The sequence below is a fragment of the Orussus abietinus genome, unplaced genomic scaffold (genome assembly GCF_000612105.2).
Source record: "Orussus abietinus isolate OABI.00-Male unplaced genomic scaffold, Oabi_2.0 scaffold176, whole genome shotgun sequence".
Taxonomy (NCBI): Eukaryota; Metazoa; Arthropoda; class Insecta; order Hymenoptera; family Orussidae; genus Orussus; species Orussus abietinus.
This window is the reverse complement of record NW_019394331.1, coordinates 1-19773: the sequence shown is the minus strand read 5'-3', so window position 1 is coordinate 19773 and position 19773 is coordinate 1. Positions and strand designations below refer to the sequence as shown.

Sequence of the window (19773 nt, the reverse complement as noted above, 5' to 3'; positions counted from 1 at the left end):
ACCCGCACGCTCCGAAGTCGAGCCGCCGATTGGAGCGCCCTGGTCGCACCTGCGCATGCGCTCCCGGCGCCATCTAGCGGCGAGTCTGGCGAAGCTTCGAAGACAAGGGAGACGCGTTGGTAAGGGAGGATAAGGCTAGTCGGTAAGCACGGAGCCCATTTAGGAAATAATTCTTATTATGAAATATATGTATGTGGGTATGTATGAATATGTATGTATGTTTTAGGGAAGAAATATCGAGAGGATTTGGTACAAATTCTGGAAATAGAGGAGTACCTTTAGTGAAGTTTCAGCGTCATGGAATTGACGTTTCGTCGGGGAGCAATGTTTTTCCGAGAATTTACCGTTTTCTTGGGTTTTTGTAGAAAGGACGTTAGGGCGAGTAATATGGAGATTCCTTCTTGAGATACTACATATTCCCATGGTTATGAGGTGCTCCTGAGAGAATGTTTGACCGTTACGTTAGCCTCCGAGATCGCGTGTCTCCTCTTCGCTCATATTTCGTTTTAGTTTTACGATGTTGACACAGGTGGCGACACTTGAGCCTCGACGGTGGCACCAACTAGGGGACGGGGAAAAGAACGCCGATGTTCTCGCGGGAGAATTCGCCTGCGTAAGCGAAACGCGAGCTAAAGTTGAAGGCGACCAGGGGTGAGATAAGGAAATGTAAGGAGATTGTAAACGCAGATATCGGACGCGGTGGGAACGTACCTCCTGCATCAACATGAACTCCAAATTCCTACCTCGGACACCCTTGCATTTACGTTAACGTTGCGTGAGGTATTGTCTATAATCGAACTGAAGAACCGGTAACACTTCATCGTAGGAGTGAAATAAAAGCAGACATAATAAGATCCGATAAAACAGAATCCTCAATTACAATCTCTCACGTTTCAGGGAATGATCGGGTCGAATGCACGACTCAACGAGGACCTTCATTTAAATAAACTTTATTTTATGAAATTCTTCATACATAACCCTTATCGTCAATAGGATGCAAAAATGAGAGTACATGGAACGCTGAAAGTCACCAAACATACAGACGTACAAAGGTGCGATGATGTGTCACGGTGCGTCCTCTCTTGGCCCGAGGCACGTCCGAGCATTATTGGAATGATCTCTTCCACCATATCCACGACTGAGAGGAAGTATCAATATGACTTGCAGAAAGAAAACACTTGCAGCATGGTTCCGCCGCGGATTATTTTATTCCTGGACCTTGTAGACCCGTGTACAAACGATGTCGTCCACCTTCATCACCTGTAAAACCGAACGAGAAGCTTTAGGAAATTACTGTCAAGCGAAAACCTACAACCAGTCAAATCCAACACGTTAAGAGCTCGGCACTGTGCAATCCACACGCTTGGGCGGTTAGCAAAATTACAGACCTCTCGATCGTAATACCTAACATCAATGTCACTTAACAATGCCCGGCCAAATTGAAGCAGTCACGAAGACCCTCTCGTGGTAATTGTCGGGACTTTTAGCCAATTGTAGAAACGACCGAAATAGGTGAGAAACGATATTTACAATTCATTATCCCGTAATCACGCATTGACTTTGCCGGCATAAACGCTACCTTCCCGTTTAATTAATTCTAGCCGTGTTACAGCAAAATTGTGACTCTTCAACGTGAGCCCAAGAATGGTGGATCTTGGAAATACTAACGGCCTTCATTTCCGTAGGGGTGAACTCCCGCTCGATGGTCGTCTCCTTGTCGCCCTTCTGCACTTGTATCAATTTATTCCCTTCGAGAGTAATGACGCTCTTGACCTTGCGGCCATCGGGAGTCTCCTCGTCGAATTCCTCGCCGGGCTTGAACTTAATCTCGGTATTCTTGAAGGCACTCGAGGTCTTGAGGGTGTACTCCCCGCTGTTCTCGGTCAGCTCGACGACCGGACTCACGGTGGCGCCCATCTTCCTCACCACCATGCCCACGCCTGTAATAAGAATGCAAATATACGTTATCCTTCCGAACACAAGATGCAACATAATTAATGTTTATTAATTCATATGTGTAATTAATTGTTTGCAGGTGGAGAGCAACGACTCGATAGCAATCGGTATGTCTCAACTCGCCGGCATGGGTCAAATAAGTCGTGCCACGTCACAGGCAAAGCTAATCCATTCGGACCGAAACTCATTAATGCTGAAGAATTAATCACGATCACCCCACGAGCTCGGTCATCGACGATTCAAATTATGCGGTTGGCAACTAAGTGATTGCGGTTTTTGCAAATACCATTTATCGACAAGATCCGCAATTATTTAGCTGCCAACCCAATACAAAGAGGAGACTTTGAACATCCGAAGCGTCACTCAAGGACTTTCGAGTACCGTTTAACCTGGATGAAGTTGACTCCATAAATTATACATGATTCCTCGCTTTCTGCATGTCAATGCGCGATTGCCCGTCGGGAAACCCGCAAATGTCTGGTATCTTTGATCTAATTTCATAATTTTCTGAACGAAATCCGAAGATGCACCGAGAAGAACAAAGGACCCTGCCCAACTGCCCAGAAGTTTCACCGATGAAGCGTTTACGCCTCTCCTGCTCTCGAAGGGGTACGGAATTAAATGTAAAAAAAAATCGTTTCTTCAGCTTCAAGGCCCCGGAGTGTCTTAAAAATATTAGATACACTGTTTCAGGTCGGTAATCGTCGCCACTCACCGAGAGCCTTCATGTACTCATCGAACTTGTCGCTCTTCTCGAGCTTGTACTGTTTCCCCAGGAAGTCGGTCATTTTCACTAACGAGAGATTCGAGGGAGATCGACTTATCGAAGGTAACGAGGGTAACTGAAGCCGCGCGGAACGATCGGCGGATTTATACCATTTCTAATCAGTCCGTTGATTTTTTCGTACGATTACGAGAGACCCAAGGAGGAGCGCCTCGATTGGTCATCACAGTCTCTAAGGAGAAACGGCAACATTGAAGTTTGACCCTAACCGATACAAACGAACACTCGAGTGTACGAAGTGCTTCTATAAATAAAGCCATATACACAAGCTCTCGACCGTACGAATTTCTGTCCAGTTATCGTTATCACTAGCTTCCCAACCGCCTGCATAGGAGCGACAAATTCAGTGAGCTCTGCGCTTACTGCAAAACGCACCAATAAAAACAGAAAGGAACGGTTTCTATCAGCCACTCCTTGAACCATACGAAGAAAGTACTTACTGATAAAAATCACCGGAAATTTACATACATTTTTACACACCTCGTAAGTGAAGTTTCACATAGACTGACGTAAAACGAAAAAGAAAAAATCACAAATTAGAAAATGTATAAATACACGTAATATTTTTTTAATTAAATTAAACGTAACGTTACATTGTAATCTTCTTTAATTTAACTTAGTTGCTGAATGTGACATTATCATTCATTCTGCCATCAAAATAACCAATCACTGAGTATGTAAATTTACGTGGGCATTTTTATATCTGCTTGTAACCATAATTCCGAGTTACAGAAAATTGATCGGCGACTCACGATTTCCCTGATTTTTCTTCGTGTACTGTCTTGATATCGATTAATTGATCGATGCGATTTACTGTTAAGATATTTATCTTATTTTCGCTGCTTAGGCGCGATAATGGCATCGAAAATATTTGGAAGGTCGCGTCAAATATATCTTATATCAAGTGGCTAATTAGCATTAGTCAGCTATTGCCTTTATTAGAAATTATACTCCTTTCTAGGATGACATTTTTTTTTTCCTCTGGTAGCAAGGAAGCAACCTGAGACGTGTAACAAGAAAGTAATAACATCCAAGGATGTCTTCGTCGAATCGATACTCAACAAGGACTATTGAGGGAAGTGACTTTGACATAGAAGTAAACCGAAACCGAGGAACAACGTATCGCTGGAAGTGTTATTGTTGACATATTACGCAATAGACTATTCGTGTAATACGAGGTTGCATTGGTCATTGAATGATATCACAGTACTCACGACGATGTAAGTAGTGCAAAACGATATTCCAAGCTAGTTCGTAAATATCGCGCGAGTTCTAGGTCGTGCCAGTAACTTTGCAAGAGAATATTTGCAGATAAGTTTCCAGAATATGTATTGAACCAAGGAAAACAACAGACTCGTACGTGACAACGGGGCAAAATCAGCTAGGAATTACATATTCACCTAAGTAAGTAGTAAAATGTTTTGGAAATTAAGAACGTACCCCCAAGTACCGCGCGGAAACGCTTGCGATTTGATCCTAAGCAAGTGCTTGCTGGGTGATTACGTCAACTTTCAGTAAATATTCTCAAGATAGCGCAATGGAACATTTGCGCGATATCCCAAGGGGATATTATCACAGGCGTCTTTGGAGAGCAAACATACAATTGTTAGTATGCACTAAGTGCATGTACGACTTAAACGGGCAGTCATCTAGAGCCGAAGCTTATGAACATTTTTTAAATGGTCAATCAATTGTTAACTACCATCGTAATTTTCGAATCTCGATTTGTATACCGAGAAAAACTCTCATTTCTTCCAAGTAAATTATTCCTTTCTCCAGAGTTACAGAAACTGTAGCATAAAATGAAATGAAAGAAAAACAGTCTTCACTCAAAAATGCCGAAAGTTTAACTCCGATGTGTTGTTTATTCAGACATTAATTTGTTCTCACTTCAAGAAAATAAAATTTACTTTCACACCTATGTAAGCATTTCTTTCAATAGATCGAATAAAATATCCAACCGTTATTTCTTACAATTAAAAACGTTACAGATTCAATGAAATTCAAGAAGTATTATCATTTCTTTGAATGAAAAAGAAATATTTCTTTGCCGGTAATTACTTGTTCTTTCTACCTAAACACCGTTATTTCTTCCGAATCATCAATATTCAAAGCAATCATTTTCTTGACACTCTGGGAAAATAATTATTCAATACTATCGATCAAACTGAATCGTGTCCCCAGGAAATACATGTATATTGCGGCGCCGATTGCGCGCGTGTTTACATGTAACACGACCGAAGATCGGAGAGATCAAGTTTCACAACCGGTTACTGGTTACTGGTTGCAGGGCAACTCTGGTCGTTCTGAAAATGCACTGCAAAATCGCTAATGCATCGCCCTACCGATGGCAAAGAGGTACGCATCATTTTATTCTCTCCCAAATAGAAGAAAAAACGTAATTAGAATGCGGCACTGTATCTAAGTTTAAGGATAAATCACAATCAAAAGCCCCTAGGGGATGTGATTGGAGAAATATAATAACAAATAACAACAATAATAATAACAACAACAACAACAACAATAATAATATAAGAAAAAACGAAAAACGTCCCTTAAAGGCAAAATGAAAGCGTACATATAAAACGTCAAAATATTTATAAAACTTTTGTCCAAACTAGATGCACCGAATCATTTAAAACTTCAGCACGTGATTCTGGAGGCCTTAAGGAAAAACGTGGTGGTCATGAAATTTCATATTTAATCAAAACAAATTTTTATTTATCCCAGACTGGAACCAAGACTAGAACTGTATATTTTTTTTTTACAAATTTCGTGTTACCACGTTCTTCCTTAGGGCCTCCATAATCCCGTACTGAAGTTTCCATCGAGTCGGTGCTTCCAGCTTGAAGGAGAGTTTTATAAATATTTTGACGTTTTATATATATAGAATGACCATTTCATATCACCTTAAGAGGCCGACATAGGCTGTAAAGAAAATTCATTTTGTTATTAAATGTAAGTAAATATTTATTTACCTATTAGACGTTCACAATTCATTTATTTATTGGACATTCAAGGTTTACCGGCGTTTACATTTCTACTTCTGTAACGATTACTCACCCAAATCTTGTTAAGTAATATTTATCGAGCCTTGGCAACTGATAACTCGTCGAATCTGTAATTGCCGGTAAGACCGACTGATAAACGCGATAAAAGAAGCACTTTCACCCGAAGATATCAACTTCTTCTGTTGATTTAACACATACGCGCGAGTGTCACAAGTGTCTCCTATTTTATTAGTCAAATATCATTTAAGTTACTACAATTGCAAATGTGCTGCTCTTAAATTGATGTTATACTTTTTTTTTAAGCCAAGTTTTATTTATATGGTCTAATTTTCTTTGTTTTTCTGCAGACTGGTAAACGGGAGGGAAGTACGGTGAAAAACGAGCGGAGTAGTAATTATCTTACAAAGTACGTTTCTCATTTAAAATCGATGCGTTCTTCCGTGGCTGTAATTTGTCATTGCAAAGAGTGAAACACGAACATGCGTTTCGACGAGCTCGACGATGAACAATTTCTCGGTAAGTTTAATTTTCTAAAAGCACGCCAAGGTTCTCATAAAATGGATGTCCAGGTGAAAATGCATTATTCTGATCGATTCCCCGGTATTTTATCGATTAACTACATAACCGGAGCACGGGGAGTTTCTCAATATTTGCACAAACATTTCAGATATTCCGTACAAATAACCGAGATAAATTAATTTCATAAAATAATTACACGTTCTAAATTAAATTTCTTCGTGTAATGAGACGTATGTCAAATCAAACTACCAGGATATTTGAACCATTCTTTCTTCATTCTTTTAATTCTACCATTTTCCCTGGAAATACGGCGTGCGCAATATAAAGTACAATCGCGTGACCATACCCAGGAAAAAACATCCAATAGCATATGCATGAAAAAAAAAATGCATTGTCTCTATGCACCGTTTTAGCGCTAACGTGCACATTATCTTCAAATCATCCCTGACCTGGAAATGAAACATTTTCCGATATGTTTTTAATACACGATCGTATCAACTATTTATAATACTTTCTAACAAATCAATGTACTTAATCAATGTTGCAAAATTAACAGTGACTCCATCTCTGGCCACTCACCCAAACTAATTTTAGAGTTGCCGATGCAAGAGCACTCGATTATCAATCACTGGAATTACATGACTTGCAACGTAAAGTCCACTTGAGTGGTCGATAAGATTTTTCTAGAAGTTCCAATCAGCTCTTTTAATATCTCAGAAATGAAGTTAGGTATATATACAGCCCCTGTTGCATAGGCAACACTTTCATCGCCCCTGCAAAGCGTGGCATCTACATAAGGAGTTGTTCATCAACCAAGGACCCTTTCAGGCCAAAGAGAGTGATTTTCTAGACTCATGCTTATCGAGTCATTTTCTCTTCCTTCTTTTTCCCACGCTAACTCTGATCCCTCTTTTCACTTCTCCGTTTAAAGGAACGGAACATCATACGCCACCAAAACCAACCTCTCTTCCGCCTTTATCGTCCCCTCCTTTTTTGCTTTTTCCGTCGTTCAAAAATGAGTTCACAAAGCATACAAACCTCCTAGTCGAATGATCTGGTACCCCAAAATATACTCTTTTCCTTTTGGTGCATCTTGAATACCACGATGCAGCTTAAATGTATCGCGTTCGCCAGAAATGCATCGAAACCACCAAAAGCGCACAACAAAAAGTGGGGTTCCCGTACATAGGAACAGAACACCATACGCAACCAAAACCAACCTCTCTTCCGCCTTTATCGTCCACTCCTTTTTCGATTTTTCCGTCGTTGAAAAATGAGTTCACAAAGCATACAAACCTCGTGGGGGAGTGTTCTAGTCCTCCAAAAATGCTCATTTCGTTTTAGTGTATCTTGAATACCACGCTGTAGTTTAGTAGTATCGCGTGCGCAAGAAATGCATCGGAAACGCCAAGAGCGCGTAACAAGAGGTCGGGGTTCTACGCACACAGAGAAGTGCGCGGGGCCGTCTATAGACCCGCACGCATTAGAGCGATCCAGTCTGCGATTATTATTTATTAGCCTCGATTGAAGAATGAATTCAGTCCCTAAATTGGGCGTGAATTGGACTGTCTGCGGACCGGCGCGGCGGCCGCGAGCGTCCGGCCAGTCGATGCGTTGGAGAGACGGGAACCAGCAGGGCCCGACCGGGAGCACCGTCAACGAATTACAATTGATTCAATTATTGGCCATTTCAATAAGAGCCGCCTCGAGAATTCATTAACGATTGCATGGTGAATGCACCGCTAATGAGACCGTGCCGACCGCCGTTTCGAGTTCAATGGTGTTATTTAAGACGAAACCCAGAGGGGGTTGCAGCATCTCTTTTCTGGCAATCTTTTCGCCCATGCTGTTCTTTCTAATATCGTAATTCATTATCATTAATTGAAGTTGAACATAGACCCGATTTTGAAAATTCAATATTTTATACGAGGGTGGTTATTTTTTCTTTTACGTTAAGAAATATTTTCATTCTTTATATGGCACCGCAATTACGGTTAGTGCAATGATGATTGTTGTCGGTTTGGCAGTTGGAGAATATCAGGTGTACAGATCTTTTTCGAGTAATCTAATAGGCTGCTCCCGTTTCTAATACAACCGACATCGCTATTGTCATGAGCTGATAAAAGTTATTGCGGCTTGTATTGTCGGAACTTAAGCGAGGTGATAAAAACGATGTCCTGCTTCGAAGGGAAAAAAGGGCGAAATAATGCCTGGAGTGCAATTCTCGTTGCAATTAAGCTTGACGCTAGTAATGGTTGCCGGGACCTGCCGAAGGCAATGAATCAGCATTCGGAATTTTTATGAAATTACATCGATTGTTGCTAATGCTGAGACTAGGCGATGCATTTATGAGAATTCATTTGTTTTTCAAATGTAAGAATTGCGGTGTAATAAAATGTAGGCCGGATTATGTAAATCAATTCAAATGACATAACGAATATTTATGAGAAACCTCTTTGTATCTATATTTTCTCCCAATCTTATAAAAATACGCGACGGGGGGGAGTCTTAAAATAATCTATGACTGCAGAGAAATATTTTGAATCCCTCTCAAGCAGGACATTCGCTCGAAGATCAAATTTACGATTCGTTCGCGCAATTCGTCAGACCTGTCGGCTCTGGCGACAACTGTACATCGCTGACCTTAATGACAATGCAATATGTACATGACAGTATACCGGCGAAACAAGTTTCTGTTATTCGCGATTACTTTAATTCTCTCGGAATGAGAACGGGGCAAATAAACAAATACTAAATATAACGGAGACAAGTCTAACGCTCAAATAAATGGGATGTGACTAACAAAATTTCTTCAATTTTGCCGCCACACGAAAAAAAGGTCGCAAAGCCCATTCAGACGAATAATGAAATGTGCCGCGAGAATATCGGATATTCGCCGAGCTAACGGAACGAGCGTCAAAAATTTATTTCACAGGGAATTATCCGATAAATCATTTTTTACGGACGTGGTGCATATATATGTGTAATCTGAATTCACAGAAAAAAGGTATTCGAATTTTTCCATCTAGCAACTGAAATAACAGTCCACCTGCGTAAAGTGAAAAATAGCCGAGTTTATTCAAACTTGTCACGAAAGGAATTAATATTTAAATTCAGCCAGGGTGTAGATATACGTGTACTCTAGCGGATCTGAAACCAAGAAACTCGGTAGAGTTTCGAACCAAATACATTTTTGAGCGAGAAGCTCGTTCTCCATTAACACCCTCTAAGCCGCTTCCAGATTTTCGGATCAACGTCAAAGTCTCTCCCGGTAATCCAGAATTGACAAACTCTCGGGGGTAGGGAAAAGGTATTTCGATTAAATCCATCATACCCAGAGCCTTCATGAAGTCGTCGAAGTTCTCGCTGCTGAAGAGCTTGTACTTCTTTCCGAGAAATTCGCTGGTCATGTCGACTGGAGTTCGGTGACCGTCGAGTTATCGAATTACAAAGTTATCGAGTTATCGACGGTGAAAAGAGTTCGAGTAGACCGAGACCCACGCTTCCTTCCTGCCGGCTGCCGACTGAGCGGAGGTAAGCGACTTTGAGTCGGCGAGACCGTTTCTATGGAGCCACCCCGCCGCGTGTCTGCTCTCACTCCCTCTTCGCCTCTTCGTCGCACCCAGCCGGCTTTTTCGCGCAGTTTCGGTCCCTCCGCCTCCTGCCGGCTTTTTCGCGCAGACCCACGCCACGGATGACCCGCACACATGTAGCGAGCTTACATATAAATACGAGCAGTCGCATATTTAGTATATCCATGCTCTATACATCATCCTCCCTCTCTCTTTCTCCTCCATGGGATCTATATATACCTCTCCGTCGCCGATCTGGTCCTCCTCCACGCGCATGCGCATGCCGCTCGAATCGCATCCTCCCCTCTGCGCGTCAATGTGTGGGCAGTGGCAGTCCTCGTCACGTCGTCGTAGTGGCACGTCGGTGTGTGACTAGTAACGCGTTAGTATGTGATTAGTAGCGCATCAGTGTGTGGGTGAGAAGTAGCGCGTCAGTGTGTGACAAGTAGTGCTTCTGTGTGTGACCAGTGGCGCGTCCGTGTGTGCCCAGGAACGACGGACACACCATCGCCCGCATTCACGGTGATTCGCTCTCTCCCTCCCTCTCACGCGCAACCGCCTTCTAGCGTCTCTCTCTCCCACGCGCCGGATTGTTCCCTCCTCTGTCCTCGCATCTTTCGAACGCACTCTCTTGTGTACCACTAATCGAATAATGTGTAGCAGTCGAGAGTGGGCTACGCATTCGGTGCGTGGCGCGAGTGTTGACCTCTTCGAGAAGCCTTACGGTGGGAAGAACGTCATTGGAAATGATGACCCGTGGAGACTGGAAACTCGAAAGACCGCCATTAATCTAGTACTTGTATAGAAGGGTAATGTCCTAGTGATTGGTCTAACTTGGTCGTTTTAATTATTAGTTACCTGCACTGGTGGACATATTTCGATAGTTCGAACACGAATATATACTAAAATGAAGCATAATGGAACTCGAAATGAGAACCGGACAAATGTATGCTATATTTCGATGGAGATTCTTGCTACGTGAGAATTCATACGAAAGTATTCCAAATTTCTACGGAGACTGTGAGATGATAAATGAAATCGATACAAATGTTAGTAAATGTAATACGACGGGTTTTTCTCGAAATAGACGTACAACTGCGTTTGGGTATGTGGGCGAAAATCGGTATACAAAAGTATTCAAGCCTTTGTATGTATACCTTATTACAGTCGTACACCCTTATACACATAATCTTCGTACAGAATCGCATACGAATAAGAATGCACAGATGTGATCGAAGATTATGTACAAAAGATTTCGAAATTTAGTATACATAACCTCTGAAATTCGTATTACTTGAATACTAATACGTTGTACAACATCGTATATGATATCTAATGCAAATTTTCAAAATAATGTATCTTGAATAAACTTCTGACTACGTATACTATATTTCGACAAAAATATTTTTCCAAGGTGATTTTTAATATTAAGTAAGGGAATATAACAATGACCTTGTCAAGGATATAAGAAAATTGACCATGGATGGTTACGTCGACTTCCCACTATTAGAGCGGAAAGCACGAGCCATGTTTAAGAAATTCTCCTGCGATAATAACATCGAAAGCAATTCTCCGAGTATAATTTCCTAGGCAATCACAATTCCCCGAAGGTTTCTATCTCGCAGTCGTCGAAACGGACACCTTGAAGAGTCGCTTGAGAAACAATTTCTCCAACGCTCCTTTCATAACGCCACCGCGGAAATAGCGGCTTCGCTTAATCATCCCGAGGCTTTCTGTGTGAAACCGATGCTTAGAGAATTTATGCTCACGTCCCTTTCCAAGTATACATATCTCTGAGCCTTTTTTTTAACACTAAACTTCCAAAACGGGTCAAAATGACTTGTTTCAAATGGCTCAACCTATACAAAAAAAAAATCTGTGTCCCCCAATATACATTCTACGGCTATTTTACGTATCGGTATACCGGTAATTACCGGTAATTATAAAAACCACCGAACCCTGGTATTACGACTTACCGAAATTCGGTATGTCGAAAGTCGGTGTTTACCGAAGTGACGATATTTATCGAAACTCTGTTTTTACGCAGTATTTCTTAATATTCTATAATGAAAAAAAATTGAACAATATTCACCGAATATTTTATAACAATCAAAAGCGCGAACGCGCGCCGACAAGCTCAAGCTTGTTACCTCCAGCGCAAGCGAAGAGATTGTGCCTCTGCGTCATACAAAAGCTCATTTCAAAAATTAAGAACGATTATCTCTTATCAAAATTCATCTTACCAATAACCTAATATCAAACACACCACGAAACTATAAGTACCAATAAGACCGCTAATTAAAGTACATTTTGCTCGATAATTTCTCTAACTTCTCTGAATAATTTAAAAAAAGTTACATTCTGCTTTTTAATTTTTTACAACTAAATAAATTTCGGCCTTTAATAATTGCCAGTTTCGGTAAAATGTCGTAATTCCAGAATTATCAAGATCGTGGTAAATGTAAAGGATCGGTATATACCGAGCTTCGATAAGTATGAATAATTACCGGTGAGTGAAAGTTATCGAGTATCGGTGATTATTGAATTTTAGATATCGAACAGCCCTAGGACATTCACGGTCTTTCGTACAGGTTGATGGATGGGAATAATAAAAGGTATCATTCAAATTAAGCAACACTTTATTCATCAACCATACAATTTTCTAGGCGCGCGGTTCCTCACGCCAATAAAGCGGCTATTTATGTGTACACTACACATTTACGAGGGCATGGAGCACTCTTGGGCACGCAGCATCCTGTCGCGTCGCGTCGGTATGAATGCACCCATACGAGCGCCGTTTCCCCGAGGCCGGGTGCGCGCATCGGACCACATGGCGACGCAATCTGTGATTGGTCCGCCGGCTCCCGCGCGAACCGGCTCGACCAATCACGAGCCGGCTAGTCTTGTTCCCCGAAAGGTCTTCGCGGCCTACGCGAATTCCTGCGGCGACTCCTGACGTAATGAGAGGATATTTGAATTAGGGCCGAGAAACGGTCAGTGGCGACCGGCCAAGGTGCGGAAGGATCCTTGACGATCGTCCTTGACAACTCGTCGAATTATCTGCCGTATTAATTGCGATATGAAAGTAAAGAAAATAATTCAAAATAATGAACATTGCGTTTAACCTATACATGTAATACTATAGATTAATGCCGGATACCTGTTTTAATTATAGGTGGGTTGATACGTTGGAACGTGGATGAACAACCAAGATAAGAACGAGTTTCTCGATCGGAGTATCGACATATCGATTAACGTTACATCCCTTGGACCTTTGGGAATTTCTCCATCTACCTGGTTTTGCGATTAAAGTAAAAACTGACACTTAAGTAATATTTTCGGAAATTCGTATGTAGTCGTTTTTGAATTACATGGATATTTAGAGGATTAATTAATTATACCTATGGTGATATATGAAATAGTGGCTGTAACAGGTTGGGAGTAAATACCGAGGCTTCGGGAACTGGATCATTGATTCTTATTTCCAGGCTAAATGGGGAGAAGTCTGGGGTGGAAAGCCAGATTTATAGAAACAAGGGTAAGGTTTAAGGCTTCCGGTTACAGGAAGGGCGACGCCTTGGTTCCTGTAACGATCGGTCGACTACGGGGCTGCCACCCTTTGGGATCAATAAGAGCAAAGAATCGTCCCATGAAAGTGGGAACTATCGTTCAGCAGTAGATACCGAAATCGAATCGTGGCCGTGATTTCGTGGATTACCGTCGAACTTTATTTCCCCTTTAAGAACCGACCCCAACCAAACTCCCCATCATGCTGAATTGGAATAGTATGATACTATAACGATTTAACGACGTTGATCGTCCTATGTACGATAAACTTGAAAGTCCCACTGATAAGCAAAGGGCAGCTGCGTTGATTCTACTTGGTATATTTAAAAATTGCTAAAATCTGCCCTGATTCATTCTGCAGAAAAGAAACTTCAGGTGAATATTAGAAATATTACATGTTTTATTTCACGGCCATAATAATTACAGGAAATGCTCCGTCACTTTGTCCTTGAAATTTAATTACTTTTTTTTTCCTCCACTGCCTTGAAAATAAAGTTTTCAAGCAGGACCTGCTATTTCTTCTGTGAAGTTTTGCCGCCATGGTTCAACGCCGTTATGGATGACTTTATTTGTTAGAGCTGTTATCGCGTTGCGCAAGGGTTTAGGTAATTGAAGTAATGACGGGTTAATGATAGGTTAATGTAATTTTGTTCTAATCATGGACATATCATTGAGTTATGATTTCAGCCTCTCTAATGGACACGTCGGCTATCTGACGCGTAGATCGACAACCAGCATCACGCATCAAGAAGCGACGTTCTTCCGGTCAGTTTATTCTATTAATTCATTTGAATTAGTCACATTTTGAACTGTTAATAAATATTTTTTTTATTTCATCGAATACATTTTTATTTCAGTGTAAAATTTGGTTCTACAGATTGCGCAAGCTCCATCAACCCTGCACCTGATGCAGCTTTATTTAAGCGTGCAGATCTTTTTATGGCTAAAATCTCTCCCAAAAAATTCCAAAAAAGTGGTACTTCTTTTGAACTTTCTTTTAAGCGTGTTCCACATTGTGAATAATTAAAATATTACAATTTCCACACACTTAACTGAAACTGCATTCATATCCCTTAAGAAAATCATTAGCTATTTTAATTTCAGTTAACACGTTCCGTGCCGCTGTTACGCGGAACGTGTTAATTTTTTTAATTTCCAAGTGCAACGGCATTTTCCGATGACTATAATCTATGTTAAACAAGATACTAACTGCAGCATTCCTAAAAATAAATACATGCATCTACTATCGAAAACGAGTTGATCACAAATGATTAAAATTACCTCATGATAGTAAATCAACTCAAACTAAGCTTTGCCATTATTTCAAAGCCTACATGTAATCGGAGGGCAGTACCAACCGCATATGTACTGATTAAATGAATGCGCAAAGTATTATACACGGTGAAGGTACTTCAGTATGTAAACGATAAATATATCACCGCTTCCTAATAGATTCACTACGATGCAAATAGCGGCGTACCGAAATTGCTTGTAGTTTTGTGACCTAACCTCAAAGTCAAGAAGGATCCACTAAATTCGTGAGTTCTTAAAACGTGAATAATGAATACTCTGAACTAACGCAACGACCCTGCCGTTCCATTGCTCGTCTCGTTCCGCGCGGCCGTTCCGCGCCGGGAAGCTCGAAGCGGCTCGGCCGCGCGATCGAACGATCGCGATAATAAATATCGCGCCAGTCCGCAACGGCGCGGCGTTCCGCGCCGTTCCGCAGCGCTTGCCGCGCTGCGACGTTGCCTGCGTCGCGACGCGGCCGGGCTCCGCGCGGAATGGCCGCTTCCTCCGCTGCGGCGTCTCCGCGTCTCGCGGCGAGTCGATATGCGCTTCCCTGCAGCCAGGAATACGTGCCGCAATCGCCAGGAGGTTTGGCAACGCCGCCGCGTGGATTCCGCGCCGTAACCGCAACCGCAGACATGGCGCAACGCTCACCGTACACGAAGCGAGAAACGGTTTCTCCGCAGTGACGGTTAAACCGCGCTCGGAACTCGTTCCGCGAGTAGTTTACTCGCCTACTCGCCTGCGCTTGCGGCCTTTCAACGGCCGGGTGTCCTGAGAACCGCGACGCGTTTTCCTGGAGAGCAAGGACCATCTGCGGACGTCCTCGGACGTTTAATGGACGCCGAGAGCTGCGAGGAACGTCCAAGGGACATCGGGATAGCGGGATACACTGTGCCTCGTGCGGATCCGCGAGCCCGAGCTTCCGCGGCCCGAGGAGCGCGCTGATTGGCTGACGAACCGACCAATCACAGAGCGCGCCCACTTGACCGTTCACGTGATGAGGCTGCCGTTTGATTTTCGGTAAAATACTGGACTTTCCTTTTGTAACATAGCCTGGAAGTGGTGAATGGTTTTTCCGGAGTATTTTTATTCTTTTTTTTTCTTTCTACGGAGATTCCGATTTGCAGTTATCGCCCAACCCGGAAAAAATCGGCATCTCAATAAGCGCAAAGTATGATATCGCTTGCGACGTGTGCCTCCGTAATTTGAATGCTTCGCGGATTCGCGCGTAAAAATCTTGGAAACTTAAGAATTAGACACGGGGTCTAATTCTTAAGTTTCTTTCGAGATATTTCCGAGAAATAGTAGTGATAATGATATTCTACTTTTGAATGAAAGCGAAGGAGAGGAGTTAATGCAGATTCTTCTTTCCGCAGCCTCATTCCGCAGGTCCGCCGCGCGTCCGTGTAGAGCGAAGAACCCAGGGGTTCTCAAACAAGATTGACTGCATGGACTGGATTTCTTAACCTCCTAACCTCGATAGACGGATTAATAATCCAACCTTGCCACCTTTGCCCCTCACGCGGAGGACGGAAGTTTAATGCGCGCCTCAACCCAACTTATCGACTCGCAGACCCCGCGATGTTCGACACGGAAAGATTCATCGTCGAGATCGAAAAGAGGCCGGCGATTTATGACGTTAATTCGGACGAATACTACGACCGAAACGCAAAGATGAACGCTTGGGATGAAGTTTGCCAAGTGATGACACCCAATTGGGAACACCTCACCGACGAGGAGAGAAATATAGAGGGTGAGCACCGCTGCTGGGATCGATCTATCGAACGCCACGTGACTTGACCGATTTGCGCGGGATACTTCAAATTGGCCCTCGGCCAAACAACGGCTATCCGAAAATACATATCCTATACATATATTGCACGTAAAACAGACCGGTTAGCATACATACATACGTACAAATTTCTGGTAATGTTTTATGACCGAGTAGGGTTTAATAATGACGAGATTAAGAGATATTTATGCCCGGTTTAACCAGGGTCTACATTTTATTATTGCATTGACTCTGAAAACAACCGCTAAATGTAAACAAGAGGTTGAATCAGACATTTCGCAAAATGCGGTGTTTTCAACCTCCACATTTTGCGAAATTTACTTTAGCTTTTGTAAATTATTGTCAAACTAGATTTATAAACAGTGAAGCTAAATATGTTCAACGAAGCGGTACGCGCTGATCAAACGAAACAAGGAAATTGCCAATCTCTCGACACGATTCTCAAATATTCGCGTAACAAATATTTTTCACTTCTTGTTGGTCGGAATGGCAAACGTTTTTCGATGCGGTTATTCAAGTTCATTCCGATTGGAAAAAAAGGATAGTTAGAAAAACTCGAAGCGTTTCAAATATCACACGTATGAACGTAAAGCGACGGAGGTTCAAAGCCAAAACAAGTTAGTCTATGTTCCTATTCCGGTAGCATTTTTTTTTTAATCACCTGCAAAGGAAATGAAATACGAGAGATTGTTTTCAAACCGTGAGAATTATGATCTGAGGTGGAAAATCAAGCAGCGCAATTGCACGCTTTTTCTATTCCTTCTTTTTTTTAGAGAAAAACCTGCGGGGGAAGTGGAGAAATATTAGAGATTACTTTATGAAGGAACTGAAATTGCAGAAATCCAGGAAGCCAGGCCCTGCTGGTCGCAAACGGAAAAAATACATATATTTCGATCGACTCCTCTTCCTCATGCCCACTGTAGAGAATAAAAGGTGAGATATATTCGTCTTTCCTTTAGCATACACTTCTTCATTCAAACTGTGGATTTATGTTTGATTTGATGATTACAATACTAATAAAAATTCTTAACTTTCCAGAAATACGACGAATTACATTAGTAATTTTAAGTCTGAGGAAAGTGACGGAGAAATGGACAACCCTGTGATCGAGGAGTACGAAATGCCATTAACTCATCCAGGAACATCCAGAGAATACTCACATGCCGGTACTACTTACGAAGTAGATAGAAGAGTACCTAGATATCCCAAAGCTCTGTGCGAAGCATCGTTGACATCCTTCGACAATGAGATCCATGACATGCTCTCATCGCACAGCAGTCAAAGAGTTGTGGAAGAGGAAGACTACGACAAGATGTTTCTACTGTCATTGTTACCCATACTCAGGCAAATTCCTGACAGCAAGAAACTCGATGTCAGGATACAAATGCAGCAGGTATTGGCTGCTGCGATGCATCCAACTGACAATAAGTAAGGAAGGTGCGACAGACTGGCCCACGTACCTTAGTCGGCAAATAAGACTGTCATTTTATTTTATACTTTTGAGAGAATGAGATTTACTTATGTTGTTTGTACAAACAAAAGAAAAAGTATGCTAAGATCAGTGTACCTTAACATTACCTATATGTATAAGCAAATTGGTAAATATTCACTGGGACAACTTTTTCTTCCCACTAGCTACATAACACAGAAACAATTTAGGAAAAGTTGCTTTAATCAATATTTACCTCTAATTCTGATAAAACTCCGAGATCCAAATATCTAAGAACGCATCGAGTAGTAGATGCGTCCAGAAAATAAAGCACTTCATATTACACACTTGGCCATGTTATTTTGCACCATCATTTAACCATAAAAATGTACATTAGTAACAAAATCACACCCACATAAGATTACCATTCAATTGCAACTATTCAAGGAATCAGGGACAGGGTTGGATAGGTATATTACGTCATGTAAAATACATGATTTTCTACGTGTGCATTACAACGTATAATACATTTCTAGTATTATACGCGACAGGTATATTACGTCCTTATATTTCTAAATGGACATTAATAAATCCAATTAGAAATTTGATATTAAACAGGGTTAAATCGAAAGAAGTTTGAACGCTAGCTTCAAACTAATTAGTTCTTAAAAATGTCTATGTATCACATGTGTGCTAAAGTGTTTATAACCTAACGGATACATTTATCGTTCATCCGCGGGATTCACCATATTGGAAACGTAAAATTCTAAAGAATTTTGAACGCAAGCGCCAGATTAACCAGGAAACTCGGTTCAGTTTCACGCCAAATTCAATGAAAAGCATGCACGAACGGCGCCGGATCCTTAATGCCAAAATTCGGCACTTTCATGTGTTTATTATCCCATTAAAATATTTGTGTTTCTATGTGTGCGAAAGGACGTTTATATATAATCTAACGGATGCCGTATAATGCACATCCACAGGATCCTTCCCATTGAAAATGTAATTGACTAGTTTTCTACAATTTTCTACGGCAAACTACGTGTTTACACAGTATATATCAAAAACCTCGAAAAACACTAAATTATTGAGCTCTGAACAGGTAGATTATAAAATGGACTACAACCATAGACCTAGGAATATAGAGACATAGCATAAGGTACAATCTTAGACAAGGGGAGTGCAGCCGAATTACGAGTAGATTTGGTGCCTGAATCGGATGGAATAAATTTGTACGCATGCTCAGTACCGCTAATTATAATTTGTAAATGCGATAAACAATTTTAATACCTGTGAAATGTACTTTTCGTATTACTACTTCCAAATTTCGTTTTATTCCAATTCTGGATGTCCGACCTGTTCTTACAGGAAGATACATACAATACAGTGCACCATTTTTTTACTTTTATAAAACCAATTTTTTTACAACCTCACAAAAATACGTAACTATTTACCACGTTTATCATAATCTCCTTCGAATGCATTTCTACGCCACTACGCCTGCGCAGAACATTAGCCAATCAAAGTTAGGCACCAAATACCTGGTCACCCTCCCCTTAATAGCTACCCCTCGGAGCATTACACTGTCTCCATATTCATGACAGAGATAAGTTGGGAGATTGTTTACGGGCAGGTTTGTGCGATCGCATCCTGTGCTGCCCTCTGGTTTCGTGCGTTAGCTTTCACTGTTTTTTGCCCCCAAGGACGGCGCAACGAATTTCTGATAGGAGCTCGCGTACTCGCGATGGCGGTACCATCTACAAGTCGCCGTTGGCGGCTCACGTACTCGTGATGGCACTCCATGGCATAATACCATGCGGCAGTTGACGGTGGTGGCTTACCTACGCTTA

At 41.6% G+C, this 19773-nt stretch overlaps 2 protein-coding genes across 4 annotated transcripts; one reads left to right on the top strand and one right to left on the bottom strand.

Moving 5' to 3' along the window:
• Positions 1–934: 934 nt before the first annotated feature.
• On the bottom strand, positions 935–9797 carry LOC105703887 (fatty acid-binding protein, muscle). 2 transcript variants are annotated; one of them, XM_012432644.1, is made up of 3 exons: positions 9605–9797; positions 1669–1940; positions 935–1260 (listed from the first exon to the last, which is right to left on the bottom strand). In XM_012432644.1, exons 1-3 carry the CDS (start codon positions 9678–9680, stop codon positions 1207–1209), a joined length of 402 nt encoding a protein of 133 aa, XP_012288067.1. In that variant the 5' UTR covers positions 9681–9797; the 3' UTR covers positions 935–1206. The 2 variants fall into 2 exon arrangements, with proteins under 2 accessions (XP_012288067.1, XP_012288077.1); XM_012432654.2 differs by lacking the exon at positions 9605–9797 and adding an exon at positions 2672–2825.
• LOC105703878 lies at positions 3031–18268 on the top strand. 2 transcript variants are annotated; one of them, XM_023431803.1, is made up of 10 exons: positions 3031–3223; positions 3729–3960; positions 4052–4144; positions 4925–5098; positions 6099–6267; positions 13018–14174; positions 14267–15722; positions 16079–16455; positions 17268–17427; positions 17533–18268. In XM_023431803.1, exons 8-10 carry the CDS (start codon positions 16284–16286, stop codon positions 17924–17926), a joined length of 726 nt encoding a protein of 241 aa, XP_023287571.1. In that variant the 5' UTR covers positions 3031–3223; positions 3729–3960; positions 4052–4144; positions 4925–5098; positions 6099–6267; positions 13018–14174; positions 14267–15722; positions 16079–16283; the 3' UTR covers positions 17927–18268. The 2 variants fall into 2 exon arrangements, with proteins under 2 accessions (XP_023287571.1, XP_023287573.1); XM_023431805.1 differs by lacking the exons at positions 3031–3223; positions 3729–3960; positions 4052–4144; positions 4925–5098; positions 6099–6267 and adding an exon at positions 9895–10651.
• The last annotated feature ends 1505 nt before the right edge of the window (positions 18269–19773 follow it).